Raw genomic sequence first — 16,417 nt, 5'->3', positions numbered from 1 at the left:
CGCTTGCAGGACCTATAATAAACTGCATCTGTACATAACTATAGAATATTTCCGCTAATGTAAACTCATCCTGAAGTTCCTGCTCAATATATTTCTGCAAGAACTTGCCAGTCTAAAAGTTAGCTTAACGGTATTTCAGTGGTAAACAAAACGCCGCCGTCGGTGATTCGCAACCGGACCACGTCTGAATCACAAAACCTGCTGTACGCTGAGCAAGAGACGGACGAGCTGCTCGCCATGCTCAGGGAGACGGAGAGTCTCGACGAACAGGGAGACATACTGCAGTACCTCGTGGACACGCACGGGCTCGACTTTAACACCGGTAATATTGAGTATTAATTAACTTTGTCCATGGGCGGCGATAGCCTAGTTGGTTGTGGACCGGAGTGCCGAGACGAATGTCCGCAGGTTGAAAACCCAAGGGTACACACCTATGACTTTTCTAAAATTATGTGTGTATTCTTTGTGAATTATCGCTTGCTTTAACGGTGAAGGAAAGCTGCACACCTGAAAAGTTCTCTATAGGAATTTCGAAGGTGAGTGAAAGCTTACCAATCTGCACTGGGCCAATGCGGTGGACTATAAGGCCTAATCCCTCTTAGTAATAGAGGAGGCCCGTGCCCAACAGTGGGACAGTATATATGTAATACAGGGCTGATATTATTATTATTATTATTAGTCCATGGGCTACAAAAACCATCACCAGGCCAGATACAAGTTAGCCTGCCTTTGAAAGTTGCAAAAAATATTCTGATCTAAATTTAAATAAGTGGGGTTTCAGATTGGGTTAAATAACTAATGCACGCGATAAACTGTTTAAAGGTTTATAAATGTTAGAAATAATGTTATTAAATTTTATGTTAAAAGTGGTGCACCCGATCGCGACGGTTGTGCGAAGTTTTAAATTAGTATGTGCATCAATAAGATATGTGCAGCGTTGGCAATGTTGGCAACAATGTTCATCACCTATTCTCAAATAATGTTAAGCTTAGATTAATTATACTTTATCATATTATGTGATATCACTCGTGTTATGACAAAAAATCTAATTTTAGATATAATAGAAAACGGGAAAGCTGTCACTGTTAAGGATCTTCTCAAGGCCCTTTACGAGAAGGCTTGCACACAAAAGCTCTGGGGTCTGGTTCGACATACCGCGGGCATGCTGGGCAAGAGAGTCGAGGACCTCGCCAAGGCAGTCACCGACCTGCTAGTACGGCAGAAGCAGATCACAGTGGGAATGCCGCCTAACAACGAGCATACTATCACCGCGCCGTTGCCTGAAAATGAGTTGAGGCAGTTAATTCACTTGGTAAGTTTTTTTAAAGCGACGTGGGCGGTGACTTTTTTATTAATTTGCCTGCTGTAACGTGGTTGCCTAGAGGTTCTAGCATATTTTCCTTTAATTAATTAGCTATTGACACGTTCATTTTGCTTTTATTGACATTTATCGTGGAATAGTTTATGGTTTTAATTACTTTTTTCTTTTAATATTTGCACAAAAAATTCAATTTAAATGAAACAATAACGTTACATGCAGCGTTTTCGCCGTGACAAAGATGGAAATAATATAAAGGTAACATAAATTGTACATTATAAAAAATCTCATGAATATCAGCTGGTACTTTTACAGACATAAAATCTGCACATATTAAACAACATCCCCTTTTCTGTATGTTTGTATGTTATTATTTTCTCAAAGTCTACTGAAAGAATTCATATGAAATTTGGTATGGAGATAGTTTAAGACCCTGGAAAGGTTATAGGATACATTCTATCCCAGGAAAATAAATGGCGGAACTTTTATCCCGGAAAACTCCTTCATGCAGGTGAAGCCGCGAGCAAAAGCTAGTTAATAAAAGTAACATAATGAATACGATGGGTGTTCACAGGCGTACGGGGACGATGAAAGCACAGCCATGTTGACACAAGAGCTACTGGTTTATTTAGCCATGTTTATACGCACGGAACCGCAGCTGTTCCTGGAAATGTTGAGGCTCAGAGTCGGACTAATTATTCAGGTAACTATAACCTATAGTCTTACAACATGGAAGCCAAGTCTTTCCTCATGAATTTTTGTTGATTTTTCTTAAGGTAATTAGAATTGAGCTTACCTTTTCCTATATTGAATGTTGACTTATAGGACACCCTGTATATTCAGCACTACACAAACGCGCGCGCGTCTTTTATTCGTAAATAGGTAAACAGAGACGAAACTGGTGCTAACATTCCGCTGTGTGTATTCCGTCCCATGTTGTGATAAGGAGTGAGCCTGTCACCATATCGGGCACAAATTCCAGACTCCGGGCTGATAGAAAAACCCAATATATTTTTGCCCGATCCGGAATCGAACCCGACATCTCAGCACTACAGTCGTTCTGTAGTCTGTTCAATACTTTATTTAGAACTGTCTATAAAAATTACATAACTTTATTATTACAATATATTAGCGTTCCTCTTATAGCTCATTTCTAGATCAAAATACAATTAACACCAAGACTTTAACACTAATTTTGCCCTCCAATAAATACAGGTGATGGCTACAGAATTGTCAAGAACCTTGTCCTGTGATGGTGAGGAGGCTTCGGAACATTTGCTCAACCTGTCACCCTTCGAAATGAAAAACTTACTGTATCACATCTTGAGCGGGAAAGAGTTTGCTATCAATAGTGGTATGTAGTAGATTTTTATTATTTAGTATAAAAATTTTTGGCATTTCTCAGACATTCCGATATCTTAATGAATTTGATAAACATAGGAATTTAATACACTATAAGATATTTATTTCGTCGCAATAGTACAATATATATTTTAGTCTATGGTATATTATACAGCGTGTTGAATTTTATATTTTAAATAATTAAATATTTTCAGTCTTCCGGTGCTCTTTATTCTTTCTACACATTATTATGTTTCTGTTACAGCAAATTCTCTGTCTGTTATAAAGGGAAAAATCGATAGAAATAAAGGCGAGTTGTGACGTCACAATTTTGAATGTTTTTGTCCCCTTTTATAACTTTGTTAATAATCACCGTGAACAATTGATTAACTTGTGTAAAGACGCGTCCGCTTTTTGTGTCGTCGTTTTACATACATCAATTAATTTTCATGATTATTCTGCGCCATTATTTGTAAATAATAGTTCTATTTGATTTTTTAAATATACCCCTACTGACGGCCAATTAATAAACTTGATCGATATCTACAGATCGATCCGAAATATAAATTAAAGTAAAATAAGTAACATGTAAGCGTAACCACCAAACTTTATTCCTATTGATGTACTTCCTCGATCGATCTGGAGATATGATGATAAATTATTAATTTTGGCCGTAAATCCTGCTCAACTCCGTTACGCCTTTACCGCATTTGTTCAGAAAGCCAATTTAGTATTTCGTATCCCTTACATAATTCTCCGCCAGAACTACTGATACGTGTTTGAGAATGTCATACAAATCACATTTTTACTCATTTGACAGAGGTAAAACCTTCGTTTGCAGTTGGCCGCGGCAATTTCTCGATAGTGAGCAATAAATCGAACCGTTATGGAAAGAAATCTCAAATTGTATTAGAAGGTCAATCACTACAAGGCGGCATAGATGACTGTAAGTACCCAATAATACTAATTTAGCAATCCGTCTTCGTTAAACTAATTTGCAACTAGTAAAGTTTGTAAGTTGGACAGTTTATTCATGAAAGATAATCTCTGAATCCATTGAGCTGATACAGATATGGCAATATATTTCTATCGCCAAGCTGAGCCCGCCGACAAAACGATGCCTACATACGTTAACGGAGCGTCAACTTTAATGTGTACTGCACTTTAACATCTTATGTCACTATGTGGCGAGTGCAGTGAGTGCCACGTAGTATACTTTGTAACACAAAGTTTCGTATGGTGTTACTGCTGTTATTTGACAATTATTATTTTATTTCGGTCTGCCAATTCCGCATGTCCAAAAGATTTATGAAAATTTGTCTTCAAAGCAAATATAATTTCTTCTTAAATATTTTATAACCAATGATATTTTCTAAAGCGCCCAATACGGAGCCAGATCGGCAAGGACAGTGGTTACGCAGACGTCGGTTGGACGGGGCGCTTAACCGCGTACCGCGGGACTTCTATCCTCGGGTTTGGGGTGTGTTGGAGAAGGTAATATACTATACTCAATTAAACCTAGAAGTACGGACATTATAATTAGCACGATGAGATATCAGACCACAAGAACCATAGCTAAGTGCCTTTGGGGTTCCTTAGTTTTATAGAGCATTAGGGTGCCTTTATAAAATATATTTTGGTCTATTGTGTTGTCATATTATTTTATAACTGTATATTTGCCTTTTATGTAAATAATAAATATATATTTTTCCGTCATACACTTGTTTTTCCAGTGTCAAGGTTTAGTAATTCAAGGTAAACTTCTTCAACCGAATTTGACACAAGAGATGACATCCGGTGAATTGAAATTCGCCCTTGCTGTTGAAACCGTACTGAACTCCATACCCCAGCCGGAATATAGGCAGTTGGTAGTCGAAGCTCTAATGGTGTTGACCTTGGTTGTTGAATATAAGGCGGTTTCCCATTTGGGTGGCACTATAGGCGTCGAACAATTAGTACACAAGGCGAACCAGATATTTTTAGAAGACCAGGTAAATTATTTTTTTCATGAAATACATCATTATTTTATACAAATAAGAGATACAATTAATGGGAAATTATTTAGATTACCAACTAAACGCTGCATGATTTAATCATTGTTATTGTTGATGCCCTCCTTTCTGTAGCACCCTGTATAAGTTTGTATGGCAAAGGTAATTCTTTTATTTTGAGAGAGTTATATTAAATTAATGAAATATTTGGTTTCTAATAATATTACGTATGTACAGATGCGGTGCAACGGCGACGCAACGCTCTGCTGCGCGAAGCTCGAGCGGTCGGCGGCTGCGGTGGGCGGAGCGGGCGGAGCGGGCGGCGCGCTGGTGTGCGGCGGCGCGGCCGGCGTGTGCCAGCACCTGTACGACAGCGCGCCCAGCGGCAGCTACGGCACCATGACGTACCTGGCGCGCGCCGTGGCCGCGCTGCTGGCCGACCGCCTGCCCACCGACCAGCCCATCGAGTGCGCCATCACCTAACCGACAACGTTCTACAAACGTCTACGACCTTCTCTGCTGCGAGCGTCCTGGTTGCTACGTGTTGTTCGTTATTCCCTCTCCAGTAACTGTCCCCATACATGTAACAGTAGCTTGTAGTCATTCTCTTCATCGTGTCGGTCAAAGCGGATCAAGCTGCTAACTAGTTAAAAATGTCAATAGTAACGTTATTTTAATCAAGTAAATGCCTGTTTCATCGCTCGCCATACTCATTATTACAGTATGCCATATCAAATTGTTATGAAAATTATTTCAGTTCTAATCAATCTAAACCTAAAGCCGCACTAAGGTTGTATGTAGCAGGCGATTATATTTCGCATTCTCAAAACCATTATGCGTTCACGCATTACGGTTAAAAACTGCCCCCAACAAACCAAAAAAGTGATGGCGGTAAGCGCTATATACGAGTGCGCCTAAGTTTCAGATGAACAAACTAGTTGCACTGTCGCGGGAATAAATCGCCAAAGCGTTTGCTTATATCGATATATTGGAATTGCAAAATGACGTAGCTAAAAACCATAATATACCATAGTAGTGCGGCCTTACACTAAAAGAAAAAAACAATATCTGGCAAAACAGCCCTATGTATTTACATGTACTTTTAGTCAATACTAAATCATCTCAGGAATGTTACAGTTTAAAATAACTTACCTTAATCCTCAGCTATTACTCTTGCTTTAATTGTACATCAACATGAACACAAAAATTTGGGCCTAATTTGACAAGCCCAATCAATAGTTATGAACGAATCTTTATTTTAGTTGAGAGATAAGTTTGTTTTTATATGAAAAATTATATTGTACTAGAGAATAATATGATATTTTGTGACAAATTTTAATCTTTTATTTATTTACTCATGAAATCGTTAAGGGCAATTTATGCATCATTTATACAATTTTAAGAATCAACTGGCAATATTAAATGCCCTTAGCCCAGCAGTATATTATGTATTATAAATTATATTGTTGACATAAGACACTAGAGATAGATGATTTTATTAACAATAGTATTGTCATTAGGGGTGATATTGAATGTAATAAAGATATTTCTGAAATGATTAAAGAATCTTTAGCAACATTATATAAATTTAAATTGTATTTGTTTATAAAAAAATATATTTTAATTGATAAATTAGAAAAACATTGTTTTATTTAACATATTTTGCTAATTATAGAATATATTTTATATCCACCCGGATAACAACCATCATACACAAGGTGTTAAAACCCGCCATAGTGGCCCAAGCGTGTCGCGTCCTGGCATCAACTTGTCTATATCTGGTTCCAACAGACCGGCATAATTGTGTTGACTGTTGAGAGGTAATCATCTCTCGTCAGTCGACATTCTATTGTACTTACGATCAGGTGCAGTGGGGTCACTGTGCCATGTCAGAAAAAAAAACAATATAATACATGTTTCGCAATACCACCTTAGTAAAAAATAGCTAGTGATATTAATTAAATATAAATTTGGAAACTTCTTATTAAAGGGTAGAAATAAAACAAATATAATCAATAAACACATCTACTTCAATTACATTCCATCTAAATTAACAAGTTTCACAAACTGCACTTCAATTAAATATGAGCTACTATCTGCAACTAAGCTTCGTCTTTCTTGCCAAATGGATTCATTTTTGATAGCCAAGAAGTTGTGGTACTGAAAGACAGAAAACAATGTATTAATACTAAATTAGATTAGAACCATTTCAATGTCAAATGTGTATTTATATGAAGTAGACAGCCAATGTAAATATATATAGAAGTTTATTTGCACATGACGGCACTATTGCACTGAGAACAAACATGGAAATCTTGGACCACTACACTCATATATAATATAGCTTTTGCCCGCGGCTCCGCCCGCGTTGTAAAGTTTTTCGGGCTAAAGTTTTCCGTAATAAAAGTCACGCTATATATTTTCCCGGGAGCCTATGTTCTTCCCAGGGTCTTAAACTGTCTCCATACCAAATTTTATCCTAATACGTTGGGTAGTTTTTGAGTTTAACACGTTCGGGTAGACCGATGCAGCTGGGGACTTTGTTTTATGTATATTCTTGTAGAACTTTTTAAGAGAACAATCCCGTCATACATTATTGTTGCATAACTTTAACCGTTTACGCAGCGCACGCAACAGAAGCTCTCAAAACTAATAAATTGTCCCCGTTTTTGCATCATGTTTCATTACTGCTCCGCTCCTATTGGTCATAGCGTGACGATATATAACCTATAGCACTCCAGGAACAAAGGGCTATCCAACACAAAAATATTTTTTCAGTTCGAACCGGTAGTTCGTGAGATTAGCCATTACTGCTCTGCTCCTATTGGGTATAGCGTGATGATATATAGCCTATGGCACTCCACGAACATAGGGCTATCCAACGCAAAAAGAATTTTTCAGTTTGGACCGGTAGTTCCTGAGATTAGCGCGTTCAAACAAACAAACAAACAAACAAACTCTTCAGCTTTATACTTAGTCTGGCCATAAATACTGTTACACTTAATTATAAAAAAATATTACATTTGAATTTCGAATCTGTCATTTTTATACGATTGTTCATTGTGTTTTCTCATTTTGGCGCCAATACATTGTAAAATATTTTGCGATATTAAAATGGTGTGGGGTGATAAAGAGAACCGAATCGCTGTGATAGCATTACACAAAGTAGGTATGGAGCCAAATGCAATTTTTAAAACTCTCCATACACTTGGTATTAGTAAAATGTTTGTGTACCGGGCTATTAATAGGTACAATGAGACCTCCTCTGTTTGTGACAGAAAAGATCTGGCCGTCCACGTAGTGTTCGTACGAAAAAGGTGGTCAAAGCAGTAAGGGAAAGAATTCGAAGAAATCCTGTCCGAAAGCAAAAGATTTTATCTCGGGAAATGAAGATAGCACCTAGAACCATGTCGCGTATTTTAAAAGATGACTTAGGACTTGCAGCCTATAAGAGACGCACTGGCCATTTCTTAACTGATAATTTAAAGAAGAATAGGGTGGTAAAATCGAAACAACTACTGAAGCGGTACGCAAAGGGAGGTCACAGAAAAATTTTGTTTACGGATGAGAAAATTTTTACAATTGAGCAACATTTTAACAAACAAAATGACCGTATTTATGCTCAAAGCTCTAAGGAAGCTTCCCAATTAGTCGACAGAGTGCAACGTGGACATTATCCGACTTCAGTGATGGTTTGGTGGGGTGTTAGCTATGAAGGAGTGACTGAGCCATATTTTTGTGAAAAGGTATCAAAACATCGGCACAAGTGTATCAAGATACCATTCTTGAGAAGGTAGTTAAGCCCCTTAACATCACCATGTTCAATAACCAAGTATGGTCCTTCCAGCAAGACTCGGCGCCGGGTCATAAAGCTCGGTCCACGCAGTCTTGGTTGGAATCGAACGTTTCGGACTTCATCAGAGCTGAAGACTGGCCGTCGTCTAGTCCCGATCTTAATCCGCTGGATTATGATTTGTGGTCAGTTTTAGAGAGTACAGCTTGCTCTAAACGCCATGATAATTTGGAGTCCCTAAAACAATCTATACGATTGGCAGTGAAGAATTTTCCCATGGAAAGAGTGCGTGCTTCTATTGATAACTGGCCTCATCGTTTAAAGGACTGTATTGCAGCCAATGGAGACCACTTCGAATAAGCTTTTTATATTTTTAATTGTTTTATATTTATGTATTAAACTGACACACTGTAAAAGTAATAAATGTTATTTGCAGTTAACAATTTTCTTTTTTCTTTATTACAATATTTATGGCAAGACTAGGTATAATAGTATAGATTATAATATAATCATTGGTGCAGTAACAGTGTATATGATCTGCCGGCCTAGCATGCGCACGACGACAAAATTTTGTCGACACTTTTTCTCGTGATTTTGTCGTTTATCTCTATATGTCTACCGACACTAACATGCGCGCTCATTTTCTCGACTTGTCACGAGAAAAGTAGAGAAAAATTTTTAATTGATTTATGATATCCCTTTGCTACAAAACGAATGGCATTGTATATTAAAGAAAAGTTTGCTCCCGACTTGGAGTCTCAAGCCAAAGGCATAGCCGTCCATTTAAAGGTAATTGAATATATTTATTACATACTTAATTACATAAGTAGCTGAGTTTATTATCAATTGAAGTATTTTGATTTATAGATAATGGAATCATTTTTATTTGTTTTAGGTGAGACTCGTGAATTTTACGTGCAAGGTATGTTAGGGCTCTTAGATTGTACCCATATAAAAATATTACCTCCTAATGAGCCACAAAGTGCACAATATCAAAAATGAGGAAGGAAGCCTGCGACACCAAGGTTCAACTGGTAATGTACTATTAATTAATTATTAGAGTTAATAGAAATAAAAAATGAATGTACTTTGAGAAATATCTTCACAATTAATACATAGTGTGTTACCTTTCATAAAAATGAAATTAATGTGCCAACTAATGAGGTAATAAGAGCTATTTAATCAGATTAATTGCAGTTTTAATTTTGTTTATTTTAATACTACAAATACAAATGAGTAACTTGTTTTACCATTATGTTTTGCAAAACTAGTACCTATATGTTACCAAAAATGTCACATTATGGATTCAAACAGCAAAACTCTTAATGTGAATGCCAGGTATCGGAGAAGATACTATTACTATGCAACTTAACAATATAAACAAACAATATCTTGCTTTATTTCTTTATTAAAAACTTCATTTACACTGATTGTATACTGATGGACTTAACAATAATGGATATATGGTTATACACTGTTTCAAATTGTTGTTTGACTATATTATTTTACCACTGGTACAACTTCACATTATATTACTATTGTTAAGTAACTGTAGGTAATGCAGTATTTTATGTTACAGTGTTCCAATGGAGGAAACTATTATAAATGACCATGATGTGTGAGAAGAACCTGTACAATTATCAGTACCTGCAAGTGTCTCTCAAGCAGGATGACCTCAATTGTAATAAATAGATATTTTCCTATGTAAATAATGTATATTTTATTATATTCACATTTTAAATATCAAGATAGTTTTCATTATTACAACAAAATCTTTTAACTTAACACAAATTTAGGCAACAATAGAATATTTTATAATAACTTGTTATACAACAAATTTCCTACAATTACTGTAATGAAATACTATGAACACTTACAAGAAACAGAAATTGCACTCTCAAGTAATTGCTGCAGTTTACTTATATTATTAATTTCCTAAACCAACAGAACAGAACCAAATTTCCTAACATACAGATGTTTTATCTAGTGTATAAATAAAGATATGTAACGGAATATATATACATGATATTAAGTATTTAAAAAATGTAGTTTTTTTTTAAAAAAACTGGTTATAAAAATACATATTTTCATTAAAGTATTAAGTTCAAACCGAGCAACTAAAAAACTTTTTGGGAGTAGTATTTGGTAAGCTCTTCAACATGGTGTTGACTGCTGGGCTGGGGACATTCCAATGAATGTAGAGGGACTTGATTCACGGAACTAAAACATAAAGAAAATATATACTTACTCATATTTTAATAAACACTAATACTAAAAAACATCAATTACCATCGAATAAGAACAAACTTGAGCTTTGTGGCTGCAAAGTTCAACTTACAACATTGGTGTTTTGCTAATAAGGTTATTGTTTCACTATACTTACATCAATTGGGTATTTTGTGAGGCCCAAAGCCACAGTCATCTCCTTCCCGATTGCACTACTGATTCCATTAGGCATTATGGTACATCGTTCTCACGGCGGGGCGTAGTCACCCGAGGTAAAGTCCGGCTTGGGCACCATATACTCGTACAAATAATTGTCTTATTAGATTTGTGTCTTGTTACTTCGTACTCCAAAATAAGGCGGAGCTGTTATTTTGTGTTAGAATCCTTATTATATTGTACAATATTATTATTAATTTTGAATTTGTTTACTTATTTACGTTTTTTATTTACATTATGCTCTTTGTTATGACATAAACTGTCACATAAAACGTCAAAAGAACCTAATTGGATCATAGATCTATAAAAATTGAATGAACTAAAACCATTGTAGCTATATTAGAAAATAAAATGTTTAAAATATATATTTTAATGGGCAACATCGGTTTGTCTTCACGAGTAAACTTATGTCTTCAACGAGGAATTTGTCGATCGTGGTGCGCATGTTAGAGAAAACGAGATATTAATCGACATCGACAATTTGTCTACTCTCGTTATCGAGATATCTCGTGATGCGCATGCTAGGCCGGCTGTACTATTTACAGTAAATAGTAATGAAGTGACTCTCAAATTGGTCACAGTTTTTAAAATTTTATTTAATGTAAAACATTTTTTAATTTGTTCAATGATAGGATTCTCTATACAGGTTAATGTCCGGCCTGGGGCGCAGGTCTTAAAACCAACTCAATTATTTTAGCATCATTCTTAAAAAGTTAAATGTGTAAACCTACATTGGAGTGTAGTCAAAGCATACCAAATAAAAAGAGACAGAGTTATAAAGTACTTACGATATTTCATCAGCTGAACCCTTGTTTTCCTCTAGTCCTGCAGCTTTCAATTTTTCTACAAGGTTTTTTCTATAGACTTTTTTTAGGGGTATAGGTTTATTTTCAGCTTCTTTCTGTTTGGCAACTTTGGTAAGGGCTTCATACCATGACAAACCATACCATTCAATTTCTTCAGGTGTATACTAAAATAAGTATTATAAATAAAAATATGTAGTTAGTAAAGATTCTTTGTTATATGGTTTAAACAATTGTAAGTATACAGGGTCATTTTGACATTGCGTTACTAAATGAAACCACATACTCGTCTTGACCTTTGCTGACATTGTGCCAAAAATCATTCATTAATAACAAATTTTTTCACCAAAAAGCCTGGTTTTAGTTTTCTGATTTTTTTATTATTTTTAGTTTTATGCGAATATGACGTGTGCGTGAGTGTATTTATGACTGAAAGTACAATGTTACAGCTGTGACGAATTCTCTTAGAGTAATAGTAGTGGCATTAGGGCACGTAAAATTAAAATTACTTTTTATTGACATTTATTTTGTTTGAAACTTACACTTTTTTATTTTACATCTACGGCTCAAGTAACTTATAGTAATGTGTTATTTCCAAGTAGATAAGTATGCGGTGTCATTTAGTAACGCAATGTCAAAATGACCCTGTATAACCTTATTGTAATAATCTTCTATCCAGAGTACTATAGTATATAAATATTCATACAACTTTCATTGAAGAAAAGCATAGAGGAAGTTCATGTTGGCTACATGAGAAACTTATGAAAATCAAAAAGTGATTGTAACTTCACACTTATATTTACATCTAAGATGATAAATAAATTTACTCACTGATGACAAATATGTTTTGTACTCCTTATAAATTTCTTTCTGCTTTGCAGGATCATGTGCATATCTTGGGCATCCATTCATCAATTCTGTTAATATTTGCTTTTTTAATTTTAAAGCTAACATGGACACTAAGTCGCAGGCTGGTGTTTTGAGCAGGTAATGATCAAATCCATAGTGATCATTGATGAGTTTTATTGTTCTCTCTGTCACGGTGACTGAGAGATGGGTGTTGAGAACTTCTGATCTCACTACAGTCCTTTTCAATACAGGCACCCAGTAATGAGGTACTCTACGCCTCTGCGGATCTCGCTTTTGGAAACCTGTTGGTTATTCACCAAAAAATCATGTATATTAGTAATTGTATTATAGCTACTAAATGAAATTATATGATTAAAATTACAGCTCCCGAAAATAATAGGGAACAAGTAATTACAATCGCTTACATTAAAAATACATAATTAGCAAATAATAATTTGTCATTAAAAATAATAGCATGTTTGGATTTAATATATTTGTGATACAAAATTGGGTCTGAATAAATACTTATTCACAAATAACATCAATTTTTTACATTTTTATGTAACAAATACTTATTACATATACATTTTTGAGGGAAACTCATCATGGTCCTTACTGGCAAGGATAATAACGCTCTAACCTAGTTAACCTAACAATCCTTTATTAAGGTAATTAAGTTATAAGAAACCTAATCACATCCCGAAAGAATTTTGTGAGCTTAATTTTTCATAGGTATTTTCATAAAAATATTTATTTCCCCTTATCACTGACTTTATAGATTTCATCATATGAAATGTAAACATATGTAACACTATCACCATTATATAAATAACTATAACGAAGGGAATTAGAGATATAACATATACCTTTGACTACAGCTTCTCCACCCCATATTCCCTCGTGTATCTCAGCAGGATACTTGATAGGTATTGGTATGTTCTGTATTGGCAGGGTCTCGCCTGTCAGCTCATCACGTCTCCACTTCCCCTCTTGAGCCACGAAGTGAACTGCTGCAGGCTTAAGGACTTTCCATTCACGCCAGAATTTTTTGTAGGCTGGAGGAAGCTCTGATGCAATACCAATATCAAACCGAGTCTTTTTCTTAAATGTTTTTGATAACTGACGCGCAGTAGCCTGAAACAACAAGGTCGATGCAAGACAGTCGAATAATTATTTTTTTTATATTGATTTACAGAGAATAAAATACCTGGAGACGGGAAGATGCCATTGAATTCTTTTACAGATAAAACCATATAATTAAGCTAATAATTGTGAAGTCACTGAAATAAATTTCTGACAGATTGAATTGACAATTTAGTATTTTTCAGAATTTGGTTTGTTTAGGTTAGGAATTTCTTAAGGATGCATACAACCAAAGTTAAATTATCGACTATAAAAATGAAAATCGATATGAAGAACAATCAATAATAAAGTTTGTGAGGATATTAATTATTATATAAATCCATTTTTCTACCACAGTAAAATTTTTCAACTCAACCCAATTTTAATATTTTGAGTCGTATCCGAAATATTATAATAATCATCGAAAAACACGAAAATTATTGCGCTTCTCCGACTTCTCCTTGCACCACGCTGAGACGTCACTCGGCGATCCCACTTCACAGACCGATGGTTTTTATTTATTTAATCGTCACATTGAAAGTTTAAAATACTAAAAAAAATAATCTTACTTCATGCAGTCTCGCAGAACTATGAAAATATTATACCTTGTTAGACGTAAAGCATGTTGCTAGGTGGTAGAGAAGGCCAGTGCCTAGCAGTAGGACCGTATATAATACAGGTCTGATACTATTTAGTCGTAAAGCTGGTCTGACACAATGATTTATTACAAATATCATTGATCTGACACACATGTCAATCCGCAAATGAAACAAATATGAATCTAGCCCAGCCATCTGGGTAATAAGATTGATTCCTACTCGACTAAATAGACATACTAGTAGTATATATTGTGTTCAATGGTAACACTGCTGACGTGGTGTTGAACCCTGATTGACAACTGGAGCCTGTTTTTGGCAAATAATGTACTGAGTGGTGGTGGAAATAAATATATAATTTTATATTAATACATGAAGATTTCCTAATTTCCTAGTAATTGTTGTAAATTGAGTTTTCCGTGTTCATAGTAATTGTTGTGTAAAGTGTGTTATTACGTTCATGGTCTTAATGTTGGCAGAGTATAAGCCATGTCGGACAATAAAAATATCGATAATTCTCCCGAAAGAAAGCAACTGGATGCTGACGAGGGGAATATAGCACCGTCATCGAGTGAAGTGTCCAGCATCGCGGGAAGTGTAAAAACAGCCAGGGTAGGTTTTGGAGATTTCTAAATTCTAACATATTGTACGTTGATACGTGACGCATTAAGGCAAGGACAACCGATTCGAAAACATAATTAGTATCACAAAAATATTCCCAAGTTGGTAAATAGAAACAGACTCTTAAGATCCTTCGTTTACTTATATGTTTCTGTATGACTAGTAAACAAAATAATATGTACTTACATGTGATGGTTAGTGTAATATAATAATTTCATTTGTATCTTATATCATGCCTCACTTGAATATTTTCAAATAGAATCAGATCACTAATAATATTATGTATTGCACTGTAGCTTCAGCTTTATTGTAATGAGTCTTTAAGTCCTAGTTTTTATTTAGTCAAGATTACTATATTTATCACATTAGACTACTCTGAAAAGAAGAATTTGGGTAAATTTCCACATTTGATATATTATGTTTAAACCACTTATTTTCTACATATAAAAGGCATTAATTTCAAGTTAATTACTTTGTAGTAAATATGTTAAGTTTATATTACTAAGTAACTTTAAATAAATATTTGCATTAATTTGACACTGACTATACATGAGTTTACAAATATTCTCTTGAACTTGAAATAAAAAGTTACATACCCAGAGGTGCTCATTCATTTTCATTAAATTCATTTTTGTCAAATACTTGACCATATTATTAAGTTATATAACACTATATTTAAAAAAATATTTCAAATAAAGTTTTTAAACATTTCAGACACCCCATAGAATATCATCATCATCAGAAAGACAAATTAAGTTTGAAAGAGCTCAAAATGTCTTGAAAATGCAGCACTTGTGTCCAAAAGGATTAAAGAGCACAGAAAGGCGACAGCAGAACTATTGGGCCGACCTTTTGGTGAGATAATATTACTTCCTATATATATAATAATATTATAAAAATAAAAAATATATAAATATTTTGGTGTTAGAAGTAAATAAATAAAAAATTAATCTCAAACAGAGCATAATATATTTTATAGCAATGAAGTGCAAGAATTCAAAGATCAGGATTAAAGGATTTAGGTCATATACACAAACATAAACTTAAGTATAAGTTATATTTGTGAAAATTATTATTTTAAAATTACATTTAATTATTATTTAAAATTATAATTGCAGAAGAAGATGATGGTGATACAGCATCAGAAATGGCGTCCACCATGAGTGAGAGGACTGGTTATTCTGCTGCGACAGACACCTCAACTACAGTGTCAGTGCAAGAAGCCTTAAATAGTAAGTGTAGAAAACAATAACTTATTTAACTTAATGCTTGCTACACAATGTATGCTTACTGGGTAGACTTTTACTAAGGTTATAACTTATAACATTCAATGTGTTCTTGGGAAAAGGTATTATACTAAATAAAATATTCCATAATAATTGTTAAATATACTATAATTGAATCCAAACTTGTCGACAGTCACATCTCCTGTATTCTAGCAGGTCTAAAGGCAGTCATGTTATCTAACAATCATAATCATCTAAAATAATTCCCATTCAACTTAAACTTTTATGTGAGTAGCATTGTAAGCTGAAACAATC

At 34.6% G+C, this 16,417-nt stretch overlaps 3 protein-coding genes across 3 annotated transcripts; 2 read left to right on the top strand and 1 right to left on the bottom strand.

Moving 5' to 3' along the window:
- The first annotated feature begins 132 nt into the window (after window positions 1–132).
- LOC119190159 (probable phosphorylase b kinase regulatory subunit alpha) lies at window positions 133–6,285 on the top strand. The gene is made up of 9 exons (XM_037441409.1): window positions 133–322; window positions 1,056–1,312; window positions 1,893–2,021; window positions 2,534–2,672; window positions 2,925–2,969; window positions 3,501–3,605; window positions 4,038–4,153; window positions 4,393–4,650; window positions 4,888–6,285. The coding sequence occupies exons 1-9, from the start codon at window positions 238–240 to the stop codon at window positions 5,131–5,133; spliced, it is 1,380 nt and encodes a 459-aa protein (XP_037297306.1). The 5' UTR covers window positions 133–237; the 3' UTR covers window positions 5,134–6,285.
- A 376-nt stretch (window positions 6,286–6,661) lies between these two features.
- On the bottom strand, window positions 6,662–13,912 carry LOC115445853 (39S ribosomal protein L28, mitochondrial). The gene is made up of 5 exons (XM_030172325.2): window positions 13,745–13,912; window positions 13,404–13,671; window positions 12,520–12,839; window positions 11,674–11,855; window positions 6,662–6,810 (listed from the first exon to the last, which is right to left on the bottom strand). Exons 1-5 carry the CDS (start codon window positions 13,763–13,765, stop codon window positions 6,753–6,755), a joined length of 849 nt encoding a protein of 282 aa, XP_030028185.1. The 5' UTR covers window positions 13,766–13,912; the 3' UTR covers window positions 6,662–6,752.
- A 604-nt stretch (window positions 13,913–14,516) lies between these two features.
- LOC119190158 lies at window positions 14,517–16,240 on the top strand. Its single transcript, XM_037441399.1, has 3 exons — window positions 14,517–14,867; window positions 15,591–15,731; window positions 15,995–16,240. The coding sequence occupies exons 1-3, from the start codon at window positions 14,745–14,747 to the stop codon at window positions 16,037–16,039; spliced, it is 309 nt and encodes a 102-aa protein (XP_037297296.1). The 5' UTR covers window positions 14,517–14,744; the 3' UTR covers window positions 16,040–16,240.
- Window positions 16,241–16,417: the final 177 nt, after the last annotated feature.

The sequence above is a fragment of the Manduca sexta genome, chromosome 22 (assembly GCF_014839805.1).
Source record: "Manduca sexta isolate Smith_Timp_Sample1 chromosome 22, JHU_Msex_v1.0, whole genome shotgun sequence".
NCBI classification, from domain to species: domain Eukaryota; kingdom Metazoa; phylum Arthropoda; class Insecta; order Lepidoptera; family Sphingidae; genus Manduca; species Manduca sexta.
This window is presented reverse-complemented; position numbering and strand designations above follow the sequence as displayed.

Excerpts from the sequence above, each read along its gene's own strand:
- LOC119190159 (XM_037441409.1), top strand. The coding sequence starts at position 238 with ATGCTCAGGGAGACGGAGAGTCTCGACGAACAGGGAGACATACTGCAG. Across the intron at positions 323-1,055 it reads CGGGCTCGACTTTAACACCG|ATATAATAGAAAACGGGAAA; the intron begins GTAATATTGAGT and ends ATCTAATTTTAG. Across the intron at positions 4,154-4,392 it reads TTTGGGGTGTGTTGGAGAAG|TGTCAAGGTTTAGTAATTCA; the intron begins GTAATATACTAT and ends TTGTTTTTCCAG.
- LOC115445853 (XM_030172325.2), bottom strand. The coding sequence starts at position 13,765 with ATGGCATCTTCCCGTCTCCAG. Across the intron at positions 13,672-13,744 it reads TGGCATCTTCCCGTCTCCAG|GCTACTGCGCGTCAGTTATC; the intron begins GTATTTTATTCT and ends TTGTTGTTTCAG. Across the intron at positions 12,840-13,403 it reads TGGAGAAGCTGTAGTCAAAG|GTTTCCAAAAGCGAGATCCG; the intron begins GTATATGTTATA and ends AATAACCAACAG.
- LOC119190158 (XM_037441399.1), top strand. The coding sequence starts at position 14,745 with ATGTCGGACAATAAAAATATCGATAATTCTCCCGAAAGAAAGCAACTG. Across the intron at positions 14,868-15,590 it reads GAAGTGTAAAAACAGCCAGG|ACACCCCATAGAATATCATC; the intron begins GTAGGTTTTGGA and ends TAAACATTTCAG. Across the intron at positions 15,732-15,994 it reads ACTATTGGGCCGACCTTTTG|AAGAAGATGATGGTGATACA; the intron begins GTGAGATAATAT and ends TTATAATTGCAG.